The 24,705-nt window shown below is 44.9% G+C and overlaps 1 protein-coding gene across 5 annotated transcripts in view; it reads left to right on the top strand.

The window, feature by feature from the left end:
* Positions 1–24,705, top strand: part of PAX8 (paired box 8) — a 91,012-nt gene that overhangs the window by 58,937 nt on the left and 7,370 nt on the right. For 3 of the 5 annotated variants that reach the window (XM_069214341.1, XM_069214340.1, XM_069214339.1), the window contains 8 exons: positions 247–412; positions 2,054–2,251; positions 2,915–3,003; positions 4,056–4,181; positions 5,804–5,979; positions 8,315–8,435; positions 14,409–14,615; positions 23,185–23,286. In XM_069214341.1, the coding sequence (XP_069070442.1) occupies positions 247–412; positions 2,054–2,251; positions 2,915–3,003; positions 4,056–4,181; positions 5,804–5,979; positions 8,315–8,435; positions 14,409–14,615; positions 23,185–23,286 (1,185 nt within the window). The remainder of the gene's footprint in view (positions 1–246; positions 413–2,053; positions 2,252–2,914; positions 3,004–4,055; positions 4,182–5,803; positions 5,980–8,314; positions 8,436–14,408; positions 14,616–23,184; positions 23,287–24,705) is intronic. The other 2 variants (XM_069214343.1, XM_069214342.1) reach the window with 1 other exon arrangement.

Here is a 24,705-nt window from a genome sequence, read left to right as displayed (position 1 = left end):
TAGCTATGTCGAGCACGTCAGGTATTTCCAAGGGGTCATCTGTGTACTTAGGCAATGTTAGCTATCTATGGCACTGCGCGTGCACCCTAGGTGTCATCAATATATGGTGAATCTCAGCTGGATCTAATATGGCCTGTTTTCTATCCGATGTATCCTCCATTTCCATCAGCCTCTGCTACACTCAGATGTGCTTGTTAATCAAATAATCAAGCTAACACTAGTCTTTATCTTCGCCATCTTCCATAGGTCATGGGGGTTTGAACCAGCTGGGAGGGGCCTTTGTGAACGGACGCCCCCTTCCAGAAGTGGTCCGGCAGCGTATAGTGGACCTGGCGCACCAGGGTGTGCGGCCGTGTGACATCTCGCGCCAGCTTCGAGTCAGCCACGGCTGTGTCAGCAAAATACTGGGCAGGTAAGAGACTAATGCTAGACCCTAGTGAGGTGTACCAGGGTACTACCAAGCTACAACCTCAGAGTATCAGTGAAATATTAGTAAGGTACTAAAACTGCCAGGGAACTGCTAAGGGATTTGTAACAATAGTTAGGCGTTTGGAAGCTAACTTGAAGATTTCTAAGAGATTATAACAGCTGCTAAGAAGCGAAAAGAGAACTATCAAAGTGCTTAAAAGAGTACTAAGTGAACTAGGAGACTGGTAGAAAGAAACTAGAACTGCCAAAACATTTTCTATAAGAATGTTGAACTATCCATGTGTATGTGATATTTTTGTTTATCACAAACAAAGCTCAGAAGTAACATAGTACTGAACTGTAATGAGATTGCTATAATGATTACTGCATCTGTAATGAGACTGTCAGACACTGAGGCCTTCATTACAAGAGGGACGATAATTACTGATGTGTGCGGTAACTCTTGTTTCTGCATATATTAGTTATGAGTTTTGTGTTTTTATTACACTTGGTATGTATGAATGCGTCGTTACATTTTGGGAGGTCGAAGCAGCTGGAATGTAAACAAAGACAAATGCCTGTAATTACGGGGACGTGAGGCTTTTGGCGTGGCAAGCATGCTATGCCTCAATCCATGGGTAAGCTTGTAAAGGGCAAAACATACCCCGCAAACATCTCAGTGTCAGGTTTTATCGATGTGAGAATAATTGTATTCAAAACCAGGCCTCTAGTAATGGCAGCCTTAGCAGTGTGGCTGGACTGGCAATTTAAGATACAGGGAAAACTCCTGGTAGGTTAGAGATCAGTGGACTCCTTTCAGTGCTCTATACACTGAGGGTTCTTTAGTTCATCTAAACTAAAACTTGAGCCCTAGAGCAACAGCACATTATGGGAATTAATTGTTGCGTAAGAGAAACAATGCAAGATTCTGAAGAATTGGAGAAATAATTTAGTGTGTTACATTTTCAGCCGTTTGCCAATATGTATGGAAAATAGTGTGTAACATTAATAATTTGTCCTGCTTAAACATTATTTTTGGGGACAGTTATCACAAGACCCCCTTGAAATGGTCAAGCTTTTCTGCTGCACTTAGGCGGTGTAGGACACTGTTAATATTACAGTGTGTTCTCTGCCTACATTTGCTGTCAGTCGAGTTCTGCTTAGTACAGTTGCTAAAAGATTGCTAAGCAATTACTACTTAAAACTGCTAAAATACTATAGCTGGTAAGAGACTTCTGTTTGTTTACACACTTGCTAACAAGGTTTGCGATTATAGAGGTGATGGTCAATCCCTACCTAGGAGAGTAATGCATAATATCTAGTAAACTACTGGGACTAATACATGATTAATAGTGATACTACTGAAATGGTGCTGAAATAATATTTACAGACACCATTAAAGTTACCCAAAGAAATACTGTCAATAACCAGTTATGCCACTAAGCATCTCTTAGAGAAATTGCATGGGGGGTGGCCTTTGGTGCTCATATCAATTTAATGGTGCCCCCAAGCCGGGGTACTCCTTGGAGTTCAGTCTACATGCCTTGAAGGCTGCAGTGCCTCTCTTTCACAGCTGATGTTTCTCTAGAATTTGCCCATTGAGGGTTCTGTACTGAGTATGATACTCTTTTCTCTATTGGAGTAGGTACTACGAGACTGGAAGTATACGGCCAGGCGTGATTGGTGGCTCCAAGCCAAAAGTGGCAACCCCTAAAGTGGTGGAGAAGATTGGGGACTACAAACGGCAGAATCCCACAATGTTTGCCTGGGAGATCCGTGACCGACTACTGGCCGAGGGGGTCTGCGATAATGACACTGTGCCCAGCGTCAGCTCAATCAACAGGTCAGAGACAGAGACAGTAGTAATATTCACTAATCAAACTCTCACATCAGACCCAAAACTAGTTATTAACCCATTGCACCAAGTGAAAAAAATATAAGGCATTCATGTCCTTTGAAAATGTAGGTAGGTCACTCACAGCAGAGGCAAACTCATTCAGCAAGCCCTCATGGCAAGTGCAAACAGATCAACCGCTCATTGTGCAAGCCAACATAGACAAAACGTCATGTCATATGCATAATCAACCCAGCGTCTTAGGCATGTAAAAACATAGATCAACCATCCTGCCATACAAACACAAAGACTGATCTTATGGCAATCATGGCATGTGCAGACATGTCAATCTCCCACAGCATAGGTAAACATAGACTAGAGTCTCCGCATGTTAAAAAGGAAAAGCAACCAACCACTGGTAAATGCCAACACATATCACCCAAACATTATGGGTAAATATAGTACACCTACTCAAGCCTTAGATACACAAGCTTTATTTCATTGCATGTGAAATACATATCAACGCATCACAAGACATGCAAACAGATATAACAAACTAATCATAGGTACAAACCACGAGAATGCCTTTTGATAGCTCATGCAAATAGAGTTTTCACATTTCTACATATGTTACAATTAATGTTCCCTTTCTTCTTTTATTTTTGACCTCAGGATCATTCGCACAAAGGTGCAACAGCCCTTCAACCTGCCGATGGACAACTGCGTGGGCCCCAAGGGTCTCAGTCCAGGTCACAATCTGAGTAAGTAGCTTCCACGGCAAGGAGTTTTAGTCAAGTCGCTGAATGGGTTCTTGTCCCAGGACCTATCAATGTTTTCCAGTGTGGAGGGTGGGTCTGGTGATAGGATCTGAGAATGACCAAGTGACCGTTGGCCTAGTGGTGGGCAGACCTCATCCTCTTCTGTGTTCCTTTTCTGCCTTCATCGGTGGGTACCCACCCCACATTCAGTGTGCCCTCAGCCCATCAATCAGTGTGCTCTCACTGACTTAGTTTGCTTAGCCCAAAACACTTCCATGGACTTTAAATCTGATCTAAGGCTCAAAGCCAATGGTAAACACACACTGGTTTTAACTCCCTGACTCATGTTCATATTAAACCCCCAGCTATAGAGCATGATTTTGTATTGCACGCTCACTTTATACCCGACAGAGTTCAATTAGCTCCATGTCTCTTATTTTTTATGGGCCATGGTAAATGTTCACTGGATTGCCCGTAGACCATCTTCTCAAAAAGAGGAACATGCTCTGGGTTTCTGTAGACTACATTCTCCATGTGTTTCTAAAACAGCTAGAAGAGTACCTAGTCCCCTTGGAAGAAATTTCGCTGTGTTCTCTGGAAGAGCTTCAATGTTACCCCTTGAATAGAATGCATCTGTACGCTCATAGCAGCTGTGAAAGAGGCTCGCTGATCCCCTGCGTAGAGAATTCCTGCACATAACCTAATCTAACCCTTGATCCCAGAATGATCGAGTGATTCCAGTTCTCAGACAGTTGGCTTCTCAATTGGTTTAACTGTTGGCCAGGCCTCTATGAAATTCTCCTCAAAGTAATGTTGGCATTATTTAATGTGATCGTTTTAGAAAGAAATTGTAAATACACTTTTCCTTTTTCCATCTGAATTATTATCTTCCTTTTACTATGTGAAGCTTTAAATTCTTTATATCTTGCTCTACCTTGGATAACGTATTTATTTTATCATTATGTTACACAGCGCTCACTTGCCTTGACCAAGTGGGTACCATTCAAAGAGGTCAAATAAAAATAAATGCTAACTAAAGTTTCTTTTCTTCAAAGTTCCTAGCTCTGCAGTCACCCCTCCCGAGTCCCCACAGTCAGACTCGCTGGGATCCACCTACTCAATCAATGGGCTTCTCGGCATTGTTCCCTCATCTGGTGATGGCAAACGCAAAATGGACGACAGTAAGTCTTTGTTTTTGATATGGGTTTCTTATTAAGGGGTGCTTCACACTGGTTTTTACCTTTTCACTCAATGATTCTTCACTGATCCCAGATGGCCTTATTAGAAAGTATGGAAATTTACCAAAGGGACCGTTTCTCTAAAAGAACATCTGAACTGTGGTAAAATCAGTTGCTTGTCAGGCTCAAAACTAACATTGATAGGCTGATGAGATGGGTCAGCAAAACATTCTATGCACAGCTTAGGGTACATTGAAATAATGCTCAAAACATCTACCAAACTACATGTACATGGTGTCTTGTGGTCAAAGAGCAAGGATGGGGTGGCCAAATATAGGAAACTCCACCTTGGATCAGAAGCGAAGATGAGCTGGCTATACATCACAGTGCTCGCCTGAAATGAGAAGGTAAGAGGTTGTTTGTTAAATGCCACAGATCACCTAATTCCATAGGGCATGGATACAACTTTTACAAAATTACACAAGAGTCCTCAGGTCTGACTTTATTCAAGGGGCAGGTCCAATATTTCATGTGTTGCCAGGCATCAGAGGGCAGCAAGGCTCCTTATTTCTAGGCGTAGGCGGAGTTCACGGAGTTCCACTTCCAGGAGCTCCACGGAGTTGATTAAGAACTCCGTGGAATTCCACAGAGGCAGAGTTCCATGAGCCACAGAGTCCTGACTGCGTCCTATCTCAAGAGCGGTAAGCAGGTTCCCAACACTGCTTAGCGCTTCTGATATTGGGCTCATTGAGAAAGGGACATAGGCAGCAAAGCTGCCATTTGAGGCCTTTTGTACGCCGGTCTGCCCCGTGTGTACCGCACACAGAGCAGGCCGGTGCACAAGACGCCTGAAACAGCCCTGGGCTGAATTCAGGCCAGGGCTGTAGGCAGCAACAGCTGCTGTTTCAGGCCTCTTGTGCACGAGTGTGCACAGTGAGAAAAAAAAATTAAACAGGGACTCACGTGGGTCTTCGTTATCAGCAGCCTGGTGCTCTGCCTCTCTCAGCCCAGACTGTTGGCAGAGGGAGGCCTGGAGGATCCAGTCCAGAGCTGGTGCCGGCAGCAGTTCCAGGCTGCTGCACCTGCGTTGGGCTGAGAGAGTGCACTGCAGCCCAGTCATGGGCTATACAGCACAAGCGCAGAACGTCTGTGCTTGCGCTGTGTGGCCCATAACTGGGCTGTAGTGCGCGTGTGGTGTGCTCCGCTCTGCTGGTGGAGCTAGCAGAGTTTTTGGGCAAACTCTGCACTCCAGGCAGAGTTTGCAGAGTGCCAAAATCTCAGTTAGCTCCACCAGCAGAGTGGAGCTCGCCACCCACCCCTACTTATTTCCTTAAAAGCCTGCCAAGGTCCTCCCTGCATAGCAGGCACCACCACCATTTGGACTCAAGACTCTCTGCTCCTAAACGGCAGTTCCTGCTCTTCCGCAGGAGCACACCTCGCCTTCTTCTAGGAAAAAGGCCCTGTCCTTGCTTGGGCATAAACCTTGCCTTTTCTTGGAAGAAAGCATTGTTAGAAGGAACACAAGTCCTATTGCTTGTCACACACTTCTCTCCCACTGCTCCTTACATCTACTCGTAATGTTTTTATCCAAAAGCAACAACCAGTATATTTGGCTTTATTTGCAGGTGACCAGGACAGCTGCCGACTCAGCCTTGACTCGCAGGGCAGCAGCGGGGTCTCCCGGAAGCACCTGCGAACAGACGGCTTCAGCCAGCACCATCTTGAAGCCATGGAATGTCCTTTCGAGAGGCAACACTATCCAGAAGCCTACGGTTCACCCAGCCATGCTAAAGGGGAGCAGGTGAATGGGGGCTGCATCATTTTCAAGAGATGTACACAGGTCATTCAGAAACTAGGAGTACATTTTTACTTTTATTTGATTTAAGGTATTTGTAGTGCATACATAGCTTTAAGGGGCAGGTGAGCGTGGTACACAGCACAGTCCGATGATTAACAGAACAAAGTATAGTAAATAGCAAGGTCACTAGTGTCTTGGCATAGCGCAATTTAGAAAATGGGGGAGAGGTTGTGTCTAGCAGAGCAAAAATGAACAGTGTGAGGCATAACATGCATCACAATCAAAATACATAGCGCAATAGAAAACATGGAGGATGAGGGTGACAATAGCATTGAAGTTTGATTAATGTCAGCCAAAATAAATGTCACAACAATAACACCAAAATGAGACAATGGCATGTGAAAGACGTTATACAAATCACACAAGGATACTTTACTGAGTGACTTCCAGTACACTGGACAATCTTATGACACAGATCAACAATAGATCATAGACCTTGTTTGGTATACAGAAAATCACTGGCATGAGGCAGTGATTGAGTGAACAGGTGGGGGTGTTCCTTTCTGCTTTGGATAGGGGTGTGGGTGATGCAAGTCAAGTAAGAAGTGTGTGCCTCCATCCACATTGGATTAAACTAGTAACCAGTGTATTGGTGTTCAGCTTAGGTCCAGGAGGACTGGATCCATGCCAATTTTCAGGGTATCAATATATGAGAAACGTACATAAGTTTCAGTGGAACATTTTTTACACAGTGATTATTCTGAAAACTTAGATCAGATCTGACCTTCCCAGACCAACACTGTGCGTGCCTTGGTTGAAGGGTGTATTCTTTGATTTTAAAGAGAAGACTCAGCTTGTAAAAAAATGTCTGCGACTTCTTCCTCATGTGGTCTTTGGAGGAAAGCTAAAAGACAACAATGAAGTCCTTGGGTTATGTGTAACAAAGGGGAGAAGTAACATGCACCCCTATCGGGGAGCCAAAACTGTTTTTCTGGAATGATATGATTGTTTGGGTTTTAATCTTGGGTAGATGATGGTCATTAAGCTTTGAATTAGAAACCAGCTTTTGTCCAGATCCTGATTTTGCTGATTAGAATCTGAGATAGAGATGTACAGTGACATTAATTTCTGCTTTAGCAACCTGAAGTGAAACAATGTCTATTAATAGTATGAATTGAATTGTTTAGAGAATGAAGCATTGGGGGAGTGGTACATAGTGTGACCAGAGAGAATGTGATGTTGAATCAGGGTTCTTGCTGTCTAGCTGAAAGGAAGGAACAGTTTTATTTTACAAGCATGAGCTCTTAGTCCTTTACTGTGGTAGTTAAGAACTAGAAGGGACAGGTTTCTCTTATCAATCATTTGGAGGGCATCATCAATCAATGAGATGGTTGTTACTTTGTTGATGTACCTGTGGAACAACTTTGCCAAGTAGGACTGAAGAATGTGGTGGCAACCAATGTGTGCTTGAAGTGGTATTGCTTCAGCTCTTACCAGTATTGTTCGTGTGAAAAAGACATAGGTGGCCTAGTAGTAGTTGGACAATTCACAGGTGTCGAGGTAGGCTTCTTCTTGACAGGTAGTGTCAAGAAATGTTTCAGTTTGCAGTGTAATGCCCTTTCAATGAATGAAGAGCAGTAAAGAATGATAAAGCAAATCTCTGCATTTTATTGATGGAGCTTGAGCTGTAGAAGAAAGCTCTTAAGCCATATCAAGAAACCTTGACATATTCAATGGACACTTGAATAATCTATGGGACGTTTGAGTCATTCAAGAGAATGTGTTACACATTCAAGGAAAGTCAAAGTATCTAAGGGCCACCTAAGGAAAAGGTTGAGCAGTTTAAGAGGAAGCTAAGGCTATCTGAGAGAATGCTGTGACTAACTATGGGGAAGTTCAAGCCATCCAAGGGAGACTCTGTAGCCATAGAAAAATTCTCAAATTGTCCAAAGGATCCTCGAGCCATCAATGCAAGACGTTTTTGAGCCATAGAATATGAAACTCAAGCAGTCCAAAATAAAGCTTGAGGCATTCAATCAAGAAATGAGCAAGTCATGGGGAAGCTCAACCCATTCTATGCAAATAAAGTCACGCTTCTTTGATCTGCATAATTTATCGTTAAAAGTCTGAAGCTAGTTTCCACACCACTTTAAAGTCATTAACACGGCAGATGAGCAGCTGATAGGAAGTAAAGATAGCAGAAGCCTTTTACGGGGCTCTATGTCCTTTTTTAACCCATTTAAGGTAATGCCAGTGCATGTATCTCCATTCTGCAAATCATATACCATTAGTATTTTGCAAGTTGCCTGATTGTGTTTATTTTCTTCTTTATCACCAGAGTCTGTATCCATTACCTCTACTTAACAGTGCAATGGATGATGGGAAATCAACTCTAACTCCTTCCAGCACCCCCCTCGGACGAAACCTGTCTGCGCACCAGGCCTATGCAGCTGTATCAGGTACGATGCTCAGGTGCGGTTCAGTCACAAACCAGAGTAAATATTGTGAATGTTGTCCAATTGGGTAGCACCTACCACACCTATATTTTTACTCTCAATCACTTTATTGTATGAAGTTGTCAGCAACTATGTAACTGGTTCTGGGAACCAGTTACATAGTTTTAATTCAGTTACATAGTTTTAATTCAAGACTCTAGTTTTAATTCAAGACTCTAGTTTTATTGGCTCCTCAGTGGTAGGTGTGTGTGTGTGTTAGAGCTGTCGAGGCCTAACAAATAAGAGGTCTGAAAGTCGGTACCATATAAAGTGTAATCCAAATTATTAAAACAAATAAATGTCAAGATCTAGCTAGTGGTATTACTCTTAAAAGCATTGGGTATTGACTATACACATAGGTTACAGAGCAGTTGCAGTAGATAACCTAGGTGGAACTCAGAGCTCTCCAACTCTTGCAGTGCTCAGGATGTCACTTTTCTCTAAGTTACATGGATTTCAGTGGTTACTGAACAGTTCTCTCTCATGACTGACAATCATTTATGATTGGTGTACCATGGTGTAGGGGATGGTTACTCATCTCGTTGAATGGGAAGAAGGGGTCTTTATTTGCAACCAAAGATGTGGGTGAGTAAAAATGGGGGTAGGCAGATCAAATCAGAAGGTCCTAGCAGTTTCTGAGATGGAGGCACCAAAATGTTTTATAGCCTTACGTAGTAAGGTTATATATTGATAGTAACACTGAAGACTATGGACACTATCACATTGCATGATTGGGCTTTTTAGTACTCTGTGATGTCTATAGAGCTTTGGTCTTGAATCGCTTACTATAGTCTTGTTTGCTCCATTAGTGTAGATGGAGGAAGCTCCTTCATTGGCCTAGTTTTACCTTGACCCTGGGTCTAAGGGGCAATCTCAATGTCTTTGAATCATAACTTCTCCGATATTACACAAAACATAAAAACTCAAAAGTCAACTGGGATCTCCAACCAACAAAAAGGAAGAATTTTGGTTTTTCAAGAAGAAAGTGGCCCAAAGTTAAAATACCTACTGCTTTGTAAAGGGTCTTTGGGGACCCAGTGGTCCATGACAAAGAGCACACCCCACTGTTGCTCTGGAGACCAGCTTCTGTCCCAACTACATTAAGATCATTTTTTCAGAGGGTGCCACTGATAACAAATAATATCACACCCACAAGGAGCTTGCCAGAGCAGATTACATTTATGAGCCTTTATTGCAGAGGTATTCCAGATGCCAATATTCAGTGGTTTGAGACTCCAGGATGCTACAGCTTCCAATCTTCTAAGCTGAACAACAGCAGCCCCTCACAATCTTATGCTTCATTCAAGCCTGTACAAAACTGCAGCACAAGGTCTTGGCCCCAGTTAGATGTCTCCTCTGTGCTGGTCTGCAGAACCTCTGAAAGTGTATTTCTGGTGGGCCAGCTCTTATCTAGTTTTTGTGGCACAGGAGTGAACCAGGATCAATCATAAGATACAACTCAAGCTTTGAGCTCAAACAATCTTTAAAGCAAAGACTGTAGCTTCTTATCAAATGAACGAGCTATGTTAACGTATGGGACGTCGTTTACAAAGTTTCTTGAATGCTCGTAACCGTAGTCTCTTTTGTACTCGGTTTCATGTTTCACTAGGCAGTCAAGGATACAGTGTTACAGTAGGGAGCTACCAAATAGAGAAAAGTGATATTGGCTCTTTGGATTTAATGACGGGTGACAGCTTCTTCAAACGCATCATTTGTTTACAAACACTCTTTGCAAAACATGACAGTAGTCAACATGTCCACGGGATGACACTTGGTGGGTTGTGTGCGGGTGGGGGTGGGGGGATGGTCTGGAACTAGACAGCACCGGACTGTCCGACTGGGGGGGGGGGGGGGGGGGAGGGGTTGCTCGATCGACGTGAGTACCCTTGCAACTTGATATTTATTGTGATTGGTCTCTGGGTAGCGGCTAAATAATGGGACTTTTATTGTCGTCTGCTCTAAATTGTACAATGGCTGTTTCATTGTTTAATAGAAAGATATTTTTAAAAATAAATAAGTAAGACAGTAGCCAACATGCAGTGGGATGCTTAGATTGTTAATAGAGATGTGTAGATGTGGTCGTGATTTTGAGATGAAATAAAAGTTCTGGGGAAAAAAGGCTTAGTGTTTTCTTCGATTTATTTAGTTGCTGTTAAAGTTTTTTGCTCAGAGTTACAAGAGAGCCTCCCTTTGAGCATTGCTGTGGTTTGTGACTAGTGGAAGACAAAATGTACCAATATTTTAAAAAAACATTCTGATTGTATTTGGGCTTTTCTGATGCCCCAGGTGTGCTCTGAGACTCTTTTACATTGGGGTAACGGATAGAGGACACCCATTTACTTAACATGTATTAACCTTAAAATCTATTGGTCAAAGTCCAGATTTTCTTGTGCCCCAGGTATACCTTGTGTCTCTGGCACCTGCTGGTTAGTGTTAGAGACACCGTGGTTATAATTAGGGTGTTTGTGAGTCGCAGGGGACCTTGGACTTCAATATAGTGGCAGGAGAATGGGGGGGCAGTCAAAGTTTGCTATCGGGGGATCTGTTGCAAACGTGCCTGATTGCTGGACCTCGATTCAACAGGGGCATGGTCACTGGAAAGACTTTCCGTGCACAGCATAATCTGACTATTGGTCAAAGTACCTCAATCAGGCTGATGTATTTAGTGCAGATATTCATTCATAGTTCTTTTCTTGTTTGGAGCCTCCAGGGAATGCCGGGAGACCCCAAAGAGGAAACCAAAGAAATGACTTCCACGCACTAAGCGAAGACTCACAGCATCTCAGGACCATTTGCTTTTCTTATTTTTCAATAACAAACTGCCACTTTAGGAGTTTGTTTTTGATTACCAAAAAACATTGAGGTGTTGGCGCACTGAGCATGGCACATGGCCAGCGAAGCTTCAGTGCCTTGAGTGTAGCTGCCACCATTGCAGCTCCGATGAAGTTTTAAACCCTAAATAAGTTACGTCAGCGGTGGCCGTAAATCTCAAGGGGAGGGTGTGCAGGGGAAAGGAACGGGGGGAATAAAAAATAATTTTAAAAAAAGTACCTCTTCCCGTCGCTGCCGCCACCTGCCGCCTAGATCCTCTTCCGGTGCCCCACCATTAACTGGGACACCAGCACAGGCTGCCCCGTAATCTTGGACCTCTTTCATGCTAAACCTGGCATGAAAGCAGCACCAGGAATGGTCGGAGTGGATTGGACTGCCGAACAGGCACTGCCCTGGGGTCAGTGCAATTCCTCCAGTGTGGCTGTTCAGCACAGTCGGGCTGGAGAAACGTAAGTGCGCATGTGTGTTTGGTTGGCCCGAGACAGCCGGCCAAACACACATGCGCACTTAGGTGCACTCTCTCCTCCTCCCCCCTCCCATCTCAAGTGGCCCAGCCCACCCCTCCCTTCTTATGCTGGCTGAGCCAGCAGCTGAAAGTTAAAACAATAAAGAAATATAGTTTTATCTTTCAGATCCTGGCTTAGCCAAGGGAGGCGACGCTTCTTCGAAGGAGTCGCCCTTGAGTTACATAATATTTTGTCATATTTAAATTATTTGTGAAAAACAAAGCAGTGCAAGTAAAGTCTAGACACTTTACTCATTAAGTCATTGACTTCAAAGTGACGATGCCTATGGAGGATATGAGAATCAAGTAAGTGTTTCCACTGAATCAATGGAGTTACTGTAAATAAATGGATCTTCCATGCAGGTAGGAATGGAGCTCAGTCTATTCCTACTCAGTACCTGACCTCTCTCTTGCTAGCTTTGTTAGACCCATCTGTAAGATTTAGTGGGGAACACAGCTGTTTCAGTTTACTGTCTGTACACCTATCCAAACTTGGGGGAAAGTGGAGACCTCTAGGTAGGGCTATTCAAAATTGCATCATTTTTTCCATGCATAATACGTCCAATCATCACAAACATTCAGGACTTATAATGCGTGGGCGGTCCTCTGTGTGAAAACTGCATGAGCGAAGTCCTTGCAATTAAAAGGAATGCAAAATACCATCTCAATGTATTATCCATACAGTTTAGTAAGCAGTGAAAGTTACTAGCATACGTGCCTCATGTACACAATTTCCAAAAGTTATTTTCTGGTTCAACCAGGTCTCCGAGATCTCAGTAATGTGATGTGCAGAGCCCAGAAACTGCGGTTTATGCAAGACTAGGCTTATGCCAAAAATAAATCAAGCATTAGCAAAGCCAATCGATCTGTCTTACAATTTGAGTCCCTAAAATATTTTTTAAAAGCCTGCAGCAGTCCAAAAGCATAACAAAAAGGCTGCATTCTCTAAACAGTGCATTTATTAAATAAATAATTTCATTTTTCATCATTCAGGGTATCACTGAGTTGTAAAATAGTCCTGCATGCTTTGAAATACAAATATTGCAAAGAAGGCAAAATGCTACACCAAGAACACATAACATGCAGTGAGAGATACATACTTCTCTGGCATGAGCCAAAGTCCACCTTATGTATATTTTAAGGAATATGTAACATTAGGTCATGCAACCTGCTCGACTCTCAAGCCAGACCTAAACAGGATGCACACCTCTACTCTACAAATGGGACTGAGTGCTGTTGTCCATTTCATTTGGAACTTTACTGAAAATATACTCTTGGAACTGCTCTTGTGAAAATCCACCTCCACTACTTATCATCATCTCTCTACCATCCACATCACTCCCTGCCACGCCATTTGCTGCAGCCCCCTGCCGCCAGTGATTCCGCCCACTACTAATCATTACCAAACCTCTCCTAGGCCACAACTGATCATCACAGACTATACTGCTGACAAGGCCAACTACAGATCACCCCCCAACTACAGATCACCCCCACCCCCACTACTGATACCCACAGCCAGATATACTGATTACGTGAGTCTGAGCTAATAATCACAAAAACCCTCTACTCTTTATTAATGCACTCCTGCATTAATTTCCACACTAGTCCAGTACTGATCAACACAAAATATACTACGATCAGTACAGCACAACAACCTTCAATTCTAATCACCAAAGTTTCGAACTAACATCTACCACAAACTTACAATTCTCCTTTAATGATCACTGATCATCAGCTCATCCCACTATATAGAACCACAGCCCACTAACACGTAAGACATACCGAACACTCATCAAGACAGCCACCCACTATTGACCATGCAACCTTCAACTCTATGTAGTCCCAACACCCCCTGCCCCTGCATAAACAGTGTCCACTCTTCCAATGTAGAAGTATCTATCCCCTTTATTGTACATATTATTGGTTCCTGTGCCATACTTGTTTTTTTCAGCCCTAGACCACACATGGTCTCAACCTTTTACTCCACATGGTCTCAGCACCACCTCTGTAAATAGCATCTACACCTCGACCACACTTGGTATCAAGCTCTTCACTACATGTGTGTTCTCAGCCCATCCACCATTGGTGGTCTCAGCCCTTCCACTCATCTTAGTCTCATCCAAACCACCACAAAAAGGGCCCAGCCCATGTACTGTATATGATCACAGCTCCTCCGTAATATATGGTCTGAACCCTCTGCCAATTATGGATTCTGCACTTCTCTTACACATTGTTTCACCATCTCTAACGTTGTCTCAATCATAACACCAAGCACGGTCTGAATATTCCAGCACACAAAGTCTGAACAGCTGTATCCTGTTGTTCATCATCTCTACAAGTACGACCAAGGATTCCCTAAGGAATACTGCTGCAGCCCAACCATAAAACATGTTCTAAGCCCTTCCACCATATGTACCCTAATCCCATCCACTAAACATGACCTCCCCTTTCCTGTCTACATATTATAAACCTCAATGTACATGGTTTACACCCCTCCATCTTCCAGGCTTGTGCTTTGTTCATTGTGTGTAAAACCCTCCTTCTCATTCCATCTCTGTTCCATGTCTTCTATTTGTCCCCCTCCCTCATCCTCTCAACAGATCCACATTCATCCTTCTTCATAAAGCAGGAAACGCAAGATGGCCGTGCCGCTAGCTCCACCCCGCCTTCCTTATGTAGCCCCTCCTTCTCGGACCTGCAGCCAACCAGTCTGGGAGAGACAGGGATGAACTCCGCCCCTACCTTCAATGCCTTCTCCCACATGGCCTCCGTGTACGGCCAATTCACAGGCCAGGCAATGATCACAGGTATGGAGTGGACAAGTGTCAATCTCTGGTGCATTGTGGGGGATTATGGGCTAAAGTACTGGGACGCATCGGCCTGGTGTCGGTGGGGCTGGGGTCCATGAGACTGTAGAGCAGTAGAGTAGCCTAATGTCAGTAAGTGTGAGGCTAATGAAAACACAGTAACACGTGGAAACAATGCCAGTACTACATGTTCAGGTCTGTATTACTGGCAACACAACACTTGATGTCTGCGAGTGCGGAACCCATTAGACTGCTGTACTAGAGAGCTCAACTTTGTTTATATTTTTTTAGTAGGGTTGATTATAAGGCATTAGCATTAGGGAAAGCTCAGACTGATGTCAGTGAGAGTGGAACCCCTGAAGCTGCAGTATGACAGAGCTCAACCTGTTATCAGTGAGTGTAGGGCCACGAAGAGGTAGAATTAGAGGAGTGCAGCGCAGTGTCAGTGAGACAGTGCCTCATCATCCAGTAGATCTGAGGAGTCCAGCGAGCAGTTAGTAAGTGCGCAGCCCACCAGGTCTAGAACTAGATACCTCAACGTTGCTTTAGTTTCTGTGTTGGGGAGCGTGAGTCTGTGCAATTTGGTAGATCTCTGCCTAGTGCAGGGCGGATCCCTGAGGGGAAGCATCTAAATGGGGCCTTTGAGCTGCAGTTCTTGGATAGCCCCGCTGGAGCCAGTGACCTTAAGCTGCAGTACTGGGAGAGATGCCCAAAGGGGTCAGTGAACTTAAAGACACAGAGACTCCAGTCCTGGGAGAGATCAGACTGGGATGACTGAGAGTGAACCACATGGGTTGTAATGCGAGGTAGGAGGAACCAACCTGGAGTCAGTGGGTGTGGGTGTCTTAGGCTCCAGCACTGGGGGAGTTCAGCCTGTGGTCAGGGCCCCTCAGGCTCCAGTATTCGGAGAGCTCCACCTGTAGTCAGTGGAAGTGCCTCTCTAAGGCACCAGCTATGGGTGAGTTCAGGCTGGAGTCACTGAGTGTTGGTCCTTTAGGCTGCAGCACTGGGTGAGTTCAGACTGGAGTGACTGAGAGTGGACCACTGGGGATGTAATGCGAGGCAGGGAGTCAGTGGGTGTAGGTCCATTAGACTGCAGTACTGGAGACTGTTTGGACGTTTGGAGTCAATGAGTGTCGGTCCATGTCTTGGCGTCTGTGAGTGTGGTCTGCAGGGGCGGAGCTTGGTCAGTAATATTTGTTGGTGGGGTGTCTGGGCGAGTTTCAGATTTTTCAACAATCAGGCTGGCACATAATGTTAAAATACATCATAGGACAAGAAGGGTGCAGGAGATGGGCTTAAGGGGCAGTAGAAAGGGGTAAGAATGTGGATTAGTATGAGTACTTAGTGAGAGAAAACACATCATTTTGTAAAATAACCAACATTTTTTAAGTATTTCCAAACAAAAGAGAGGCAGAGTGTCTGTATGCACAAATCCCTGGTGAAATCCGACAGACACTTCACCATACCCGACTGAAAGCACCAGTACACAACTATTTATCTACAACTAGTAGTACTGGTGCTCTCCCAGTTGGGTGTCGGGCGACGTTACAACATTTTCCACTTTGCTGGATTATGCAGATTAAGCCAAAAATAGGGCAACATGGGGAGTGTGTGTTTTTAAGCAGATGTTTAATCAGAGAGCTCTTCCGCTGTCAATAACACACCCCAGGAGAGGCGCCGAGGTAGCTTCCCGCCCTCCCCCACCCCTCAGATGGGAGGTCTGCTCCTCCAGCTTCAGATCACTCGACCGGCTAGGGCTATACACAAGGGCTTGCTTTCACGTCCTCCTAAAGGCCGCCCCTCCTCCGCTCTTGTTGCATATTCTTCCATTTCACGCTTCTAAGCACAGCCTGAGCTCGAGAGACCGACGTCTAATGGCTCGGATGCAGTCACCAGTTTACTCAGCTCACACAGCCCTCACAAGCCTCAGACAGCAGAGCTGTCCCTCGGTCTACACATCACCCTCGGGCCTCGAGCAGAGGTATCCGTCAGCTCATACCAACAGCAGGTTTATGCCTTAGATCACACAGGCCCCACAAATCCGAGACCGCTGATCTGTTCTTCAGCTAACAGAGATCTCTTATGATGTGCCTCAGACACCAGGATGATCCCTCAGTTTACGCATCCCTTTGAGGCCTGAGAAAATAAGGCCCATTCCCCCGCTCACCCAAATCTCACAGATCAGAGACAGCAGAGCTATCTCTCAGCTCACTCCCTACAACAGAGTTATCATGAACTCACACAAACCTCACACGCCTGAAGCAGAAGGACTGTCCTTAGCTCACACATCGCTCTCAGACCTGAAGTGTTCCTTAGCTCACACACCTCACAGACCAGAGACAGCAGATCTGTCGCTCAGCTCACTTTTTACAGCACAGTAATCCATTAGCTTACACAGGCCTCACAGTCCTAACACAGCAGGACTGGCCATCAGCTCATACGCTGCTGAGCTATTCCTTAGCTCACACAGACCTGAGACAGCTTGGCTATCTCTCAGCTCACCGTTTACTGCACAGTTATCCATTAACTCAGACAGACCTCACAAAAGACAGCAGAGATGTTTCACGACTCATGAAGACCTCAAACACGCTAAGAAGGCGCAGCCATGACCGCCAGGTTACACAGTACATGAGCGGACAGCTGGCCTGTCCCCATCATTACAGAAATTACGCAGACCTCAGGTGTAATGGCCATCCCTCAGTTGACATACACTGCACAGTCTTATGATTTAGCAAACCAAACCATCTGAACTGACACAGATCCTCGGGTTTCAGGGCTTGGACAGCAGAGCTATGCCTCAACTCACATAGCCCTCATGGGACAGCGGAGCCAGCCATCAGGGTATAAGGATTGCACGGGTTAGATAGCAGGTCAATCTGCACGGACCTCAATGCACAAAAATGCAGAAGTAGCAGGTGGGACATCACACACGTTTACTCCAGGTGACGTCAGAAGGCTGAGCCTTCATCCCACCCTTAACCACTCAACAGTTACTGTTGAGGGAATCGTAAGTCCTGGTTTATGTTCTGTCCTACATCTCTCTTTGTGATCCCTCAGATCATGGGTAGCAAAAACAATACTAGGAGCTTTAAAGAGCAAGTCAAAGGTAGCAGCAGCATTTCGCATGAAGAAAATAGTGCAGGGGCCCAAGATTCTTAGGAGCCGGCCACCCAATGCCAAGGGTGCAAATACCTAGGCTGCCAAGTCATTCTATCATAGCCCTCTTTCTCTCATCACCTTGCACATGCTTGTCTCTTTATCTTACTCTTCCACTGTCTTCCTCATAATTTCCTCCACTGTGTTCTTGAGTTTCTCTTTTTCCCTATTTCAACTTTTTCTCAGTTTCTCTTTCACTCAAAGTATAATAATAAAATACAAGTCCTGGGACTGGTACAAATATAGAAGTGGGTTGCAACCACTGTCAATGGCACGTCCATATCTATCCTCCATGTTTCACAGCGCCTCCTGGGAAGTACAGCTGGTGCTAGTCAGTGTTGTTACCACCTACCTGCCCAAACCCACTCATTAGGTAAACCGTTAGCATCCCTGGAAGTGCGCATGTGCCATAGATTCCGTGAAAGGAGATTGGACGGACATGTCTTGATGGAGTTTGTGGCTCCCAGCAAATCACTAAAATGTTTTTTGAAAGTGGATTGCTGCATTATGTTGGGGTGGAGGTGGTTCCTCAAATCTATGTGTGCCTATCTTATCGAGTCAATTTTCAATTTACATTCTGGAACTTGTAATCTTGAGTTTATAAAGGGATAAACTGAGTACAAATAGGAGAATGCAGAAACAAAACTGAACCTGGTGAGTTGCTGATACCTGGAACTTGGAAACTTGAGAGGTCTGGGGAAGCAGAGGTACAGCTCAGTCTAACACTTGCTTCAGATTAGCTGTCTTCATGGACCAGAATGATAGCGAGCAACCTTCCTTTCACATAGACCAATGGACTTTTGTAATCACCAAATTGCAAAGCAGTTCATTGTACCTGGAAAAGCAAAAGTGACTGTAAACTCAAAGCAGATGTGACTGAACATTCATTTCTTTTGAAACACATAAACAATATTTAATTATAAGTTAAAAAATGACTCTATTGCACAGAATAATATTACAGCACACATGTATTAACTACTTAGAAACTGACATAGGAAGATGCAGCACTGGAACACAATAGCCACCGCTTGGCAGCAGCATACATCCTATTGGCTGCTGCCAGAAGTCTTGTCCTGAGACTTTTGCCAGTGAGACAGGTATTGTGAAAGCGTGGGGCGCTGGCAGTAGCACACGGTAATCAGCCGCCAAGCAAACTGGCCTGCCCATTGTCCTTTTTAGTAACAGAAACATTTTCCTGAGCGCACCTATTTCCCCCCCCCCCCATGTTTTTCAAACGTCTTCTTCTTGACACTATGAAAAGCTGGAATAGCTTAAAACGAATGTTGTAAAGTTGCAACAGTTTGGTTTTTCAAATTTGCACCCTCCTAGGTAGAGCTTTAAGTGGGGAGGGTCCATCCGGGTCTCAGACCTGTCAGTAATTAAAAACTGACTTTGAACTGGCCCCTATCAGGTCCTCTATTGATGCCCTTAACAGGGGAAACACTGATCAATTTCTCAGCAATGATAACTCAACAATGACTTTAAAAACCATGATGGCAATCTGCAAAGGTGGTATCTTCTGTTTTCATTTGACATATTTTCTTAACTTATCTCCCTAAGAGTATTTGCCTTTTTGTAGGGTGCTGTTTTTGATGTAGGTGTTTCATTCAGCATATTAGTCTTGTACCATACATACTGTGAACTGGGGCATTTGTAAGTTGTTTGTGAGTTCAGGTTGTCTGGAGGTGCTTATACCCAGCCATGGTTGAGAGCTCTGGAGTGGAGGACAGCATATGAGGTCCTCACAATGCCTGTCAGTGAGTCATTGAGGTGTTCAAAATGCACACTCATCCAATCCTCGGCCCCTTTTCAGAGTGCACAGATCAGTAGTGAGATGGGCCACACGTAATTGTGGGCATTTGTGAAAGCCGGTACACTGCTGATGAAATACTGACATGGTGAAAGAAAGTGAAAATGCTTATGGGTAAGTGCATGTGGTGGATGCTCAAGTGAAGGGGATGCGAGGATGTACATGCAGAAGGTAAGAGGGAAAAGAGAGTTCAGCAGAGAAACGTGATCAGATGTGAAATATGCACACAAAGGACTTCAGGAAGATGTGGGGGGATGATTGTGTGTCAAGGAGAGGCTGCAGAGGAAAGAGGTAAGAAGGGGCGAACAGGAGTAATTGTGACACTGGATGCCTCTACCCCTCTCACAAAACTCAGTAATATTTAATTCACAGTCTCATATTTTCAGTTCACCTTTTCACAACAATATCAGTGATACTCATGTTTCTGATACTGCTAACCATTGGCAAAGGCAATAGGTCTGACTTGTTTTAGCTGCATGTCAATTATTGTGTGGTGTGTTGATGCAATAACCGAATAGTTACAGAGCCACACATATAATAGTTGGCTTTCTGTATAAAGCACAGGATTTTAGTTTACATGTTTAAGCCATGCCCCAAATGACATAAGCCACACGTTTTTGAAAAGGATGGATAGTTTGCTTCCCTAGGTCCTATTTAGAGACCCACCTTCTTCATTCCAGTCAAAGCCCTGCTGAAAGGGTCTGCACAGTGAGAGTGGAAACCGCGAGACACACCTCCATTCTATGTCCTGAGAGTGCTGGAAGTAGGGTGACCGGAATCTTAAAGCCAAAAACCGGCACGTTTCACAAAAATAGGAGGACTACAATTTAACTTCAACTGAGTGCACAGAATGACAGCACTCAACAGCGTAGAATTACAGGCGAGGCAGTAAGAACAGAAATAAAATGCAGGGTTTAAAGTAAGTATTATGCCTGTAAATTGCATTGCTTTCTCATAACAGCTGCTAACTATTCCTGCTTTGGAAAACATAACAAGGCACCTCTTATCGTTTTCAGTCGACCCTCTCTAAAAACCGGGACATGAGCTAAATTTCTAAAAATCTACTGAGACAGCTGGTGAAAAACCAGGACTGTCCTGGCTAATCTGGGACGCCTGGTCACCTTAGTTGGAAGGTACTGGTAGTTTATAATGTGGGGGTTCAGGGGACCACTCATTGACCCGTGCGAAAAATTAAATGCGTGAAGGCAGGGGTGTAATTGAGGCCACTGTTATGCCCCTTCAGGGAGCTCCCATTCAGTCAGAGGCTTGTGCATATCTGTGATATACTGGAGTTTCTGGGGCCCCTCACCACATTCAGCACAGGGGCCCCATCACTTTGAGTTAGCCACCATGACTGTGGAAGCAGGACTCCCTCAGGATTGATGCCGTACTCCTGTCAACTTCTAAAAAAAATTAACCATTTGCGAACAGGGGGTGATACTTTGGAGGCAGTTGGGCTTAGTGCCAAGTACAGCCCGAGGCACTTCCACCAGCCGGAAGGCATTCAGTAAAATAAAATAAATAAGTAAATACATAAATAAATAACTTCTAAGCTGGCAGATGATGTCCTGGGGAGGTTTCACATCTTGTAATAGCAGGGGGAGAGGGATGGGAGAGAGGCAGAGTTGCCCTCACACCTTGTGAGGACATGCATGCCATTTAAGGCAGCTCATCATGGGTGCCACCATGTGATATTGGCTTTTCACCCTGAAACTGTGTGATAGCATCCCAGAACTTGTGTCAAGTGGTAGAACTGTGCAAGTTAGCACTTGGCAGGTGTAGTGACGATTATAGCTTCGAACGTGTACAACTTGAGGCTCCCATTCCAACGTGGCAGGTGCACTGCAGACACTAAAACTTCACAGGACCATACCTGCTTGCGACTATCAGAGCACTGGGGGTCATATTTACAAGCCCCTAGCGCCACCTTGCTCCGCTCTAGCATCATTTTTTTTTACGCTAAGGCAACTTTAAGGAGGCCTTTCTCCTGCTCTGTATTTACCAAGTGGGGCAATGCTTGCATTGTGCCCCTTTGTAAACCCTTGCGCCACATTATTCCTGTGCCAAGCACAATGTATGCAAGGAGTCGTTCTGACGCAGGGAGGCCTGAAAGAATGGTGTAGTGAAATTTACAACATTTCACCACGCCATTTTTTCTTTCATCTTTAATGGCTTTTTAGAGCATGCGTTAAAATGACACGGCCATTTTAATTGATGGGCCTCTCTGTGCTTTTCTGCTCTACCTTCAAACTATTTTATGCTAGTGCAGCAAAGCACCACAATAGCGTCAAAAATGTTGATGCTATTGTCCTACCGACTGCCTTTGTATGCCGTATTGTAAATACGGTGCAACCATGGTGTCGCTAGGTGGGGCAGGGGCGATGCAAGAAAAGTGGTGCATCGGTAACGACGCACCACTTTCTTAAAAATATGCTCCACTTTTCTTGCATCCACCTACCGGCTCCTTACGACACCATGGTAGCGCTATATTTATCATATGGCGCACCATGGCAGTCGTGAGGCCAATAGTGTCTGAATTTTCAACGCTAGTGTGGCCCTTTGCTGACACAATATTTTTTACCCTAGTGCAGCAAAGTGCAAGGAGGCCCATAGGTTGCTATGGGTGCGTGAGCAGGTGTTAAAATGACACAAAAAATGGCACAGTAACATCATATAAATTTCACTGCACCACTTTTGCGGGCTTCCTAGTTCCAGAAACGCCCCCCTGCCTACATTATGCCTGGTGCTGGCATAATGTGGTGCACGGGGTCGCAAAGTGGTGCAATGCATGCACTGTGCCACTTTGTAAATATGGCACTGCAAAAATTCTTCATTAACGCCACATTTGCGTAAAACAATTATGCTAATGTGGCGCAAGGAGGCGCTAGGGGCTTGTAAATATGCCCCTATGAACCTTACACGTGCTTCCGCTACTACTATCAGGGATACATCAACTCCTGTTACAACACAGTGAAACAATAGCACGACTTTGGCACAGCTTTAATATGTGATGCAGTCTGCCATATAAAGCCCACACTTCGTGAACTAACTTCACTCTCTAAAAGAAATCGTCAACAAAAGAATTCCTGGGCAGCTGGCTCGTAGCAGAACAGGACTTGCATGTTTTAAATGTAATTTTTGAAAACATAAATGGCATTTTTGAAAACAAAATAGAGATTATGTGTCCGCTTGCATAGTCATAATGTGCTCTTACAGTGACATCTACTGGCGAGATCTGTGAGCGCTGATGAAGTAACAGACCAGGTGTGGGTCGGGCAATGTGCGCGGTGGGGGTGCAGTACTGCTCTTACTGGGACAGTCGCAAGGCAGGCCTGACCTGCAGCTGGCGTGCCATACTCCCTTGGTATAGGAAGTCAATATCTTCAGTCCAGGTCTGGGATATGCTGTTGGACTAAATGCAGTCTCTGCAGCAGGAAAGCTAACTATTCATCGTGTAACGACACCTTTCGGCCAGAGCGTGCGGTGCGCTGAAGCAACAGCACAACGTAATTATACTGCACGAGGAGTGTGTCAGATTGGGCACTATATAGAGGAGCGCAGGAGATTCATTAACTTTTGCCTCTCTTTTCTGATTTCTAGGGCGTGACATGGTGGGCTCCACTCTTCCAGGGTACCCTCCTCACATCCCAACAGGCGGACAGGGCAACTATGCTTCCTCAGCCATTGCTGGCATGGTGGCAGGTAAGTGTTGTGTTGCAAAGCTCAACTTTCCTCCTTACACGTGCTACCGTGGTATGGAAGCTCACGTTATTTACAGGCTGAATAACAAGGATCCAGCACATTATGTGGTAAACTGAGGGTTCTCTATCCCACTGGTGATCTGAGGGTAGGATAATGTAGTCGGAGTGCACAGTGTATGCTTTCTTTGCATAGACGGTTGTGATGAATATAGAGTTAAGGGGAGGAAAGGGTGCACACAGTGAAGATCTCCGACTCTTAGGGGCACTGATACATTTTGGAGTAATTTCTAAGAAAGTGAGCAGAGTTAGACCGTTCAGCCGCTGAGTGAGGAATACATTTAAAATAATGCACTGTATGTGGAAGGCACCCCTCCCCTCCCAGCCATGGCATCTACGCCAGTGCTTTCCATGTGCTTCTACGTGAAGGCCGCCATTACTGGAGACAGTCTAGCCTCCATCAAGCATCTCTCCTTCACAATTCATAGCCCTGTCTACAGATCCACCCTTCCACTCTCACCTCAGGGACGTAACAAAGGACCCGCAGCCACCGCGTTGTGGGGGGTCGAGCTCCAGGGAGCTCCTCAGCTCAGAACCCTGTGGACCGGTGGCAGGCTCCCTGAGTCCAGGAGTGAGACCCCTCCCATCTCCCCTCCAGGTATCTTGCAGGGAGGTCCCCTTAAGTTTTGTTACGCCACAGTCTCATCTCCTTTGATGCCACCTGCCCTAAGATTATTCTTATCTTTAAAACTACCGGTGCCTTCTGTGTCTCCTTACAGATCTAAGACCATCACATGCGAGATTCATCAAGGGTCCTCGCCTTTCTGTTCTTTCTCCTTCTCAGCGGTGGGTTCCCACACTGCTTCAAGTGTGCTATGGCTTTTCCCTTCTTAAAAGAACAATAACTAACCTGTTCTCCACACCCATCGTTTACCCTGCTCTCAGGCTCCCTTCTCGTTAAAGACCTGCAGCGTGATTTACCAGAAACTCCTAAACTCGTGGCAAATACCCCGTCATGCCCACCCTGCCTCCCACAGAAGGCCTGCCATTGATTAGGTTTCAGCGAACCCTCTCTACACCAAAGGATTGATTCCTACCTCTTTATATGCAAGGGGACGTTCTCATTACAATATTTACTGCATTTATAGGCCTTCCCTCGCTCCCAGGTGAGAATTAATACTCAGTCCATTCAGAAGATGAAAAGCCTGTTAGGCTCGCGCTACTGTCGAGTGAACCTTGTAATTTTTAATCAAGGCCTTTCCTTTGAAACCTCCAGCATTAACATTTTTAAAGAAAGTACTTCCGTGGGCTGCCCCTACCTAATTAACTCCACGCTGAAGAGGCGCGTTAATCAGAATATACCCCGCCTGCCCAGGGCCCTACTAGGTAAAGACTACAGGGGGTAGTGGGTCTGGGAAAGTGC

Source organism: Pleurodeles waltl, chromosome 11 (assembly GCF_031143425.1).
Source record: "Pleurodeles waltl isolate 20211129_DDA chromosome 11, aPleWal1.hap1.20221129, whole genome shotgun sequence".
NCBI lineage: Eukaryota > Metazoa > Chordata > Amphibia > Caudata > Salamandridae > Pleurodeles > Pleurodeles waltl.
This window is presented reverse-complemented; position numbering and strand designations above follow the sequence as displayed.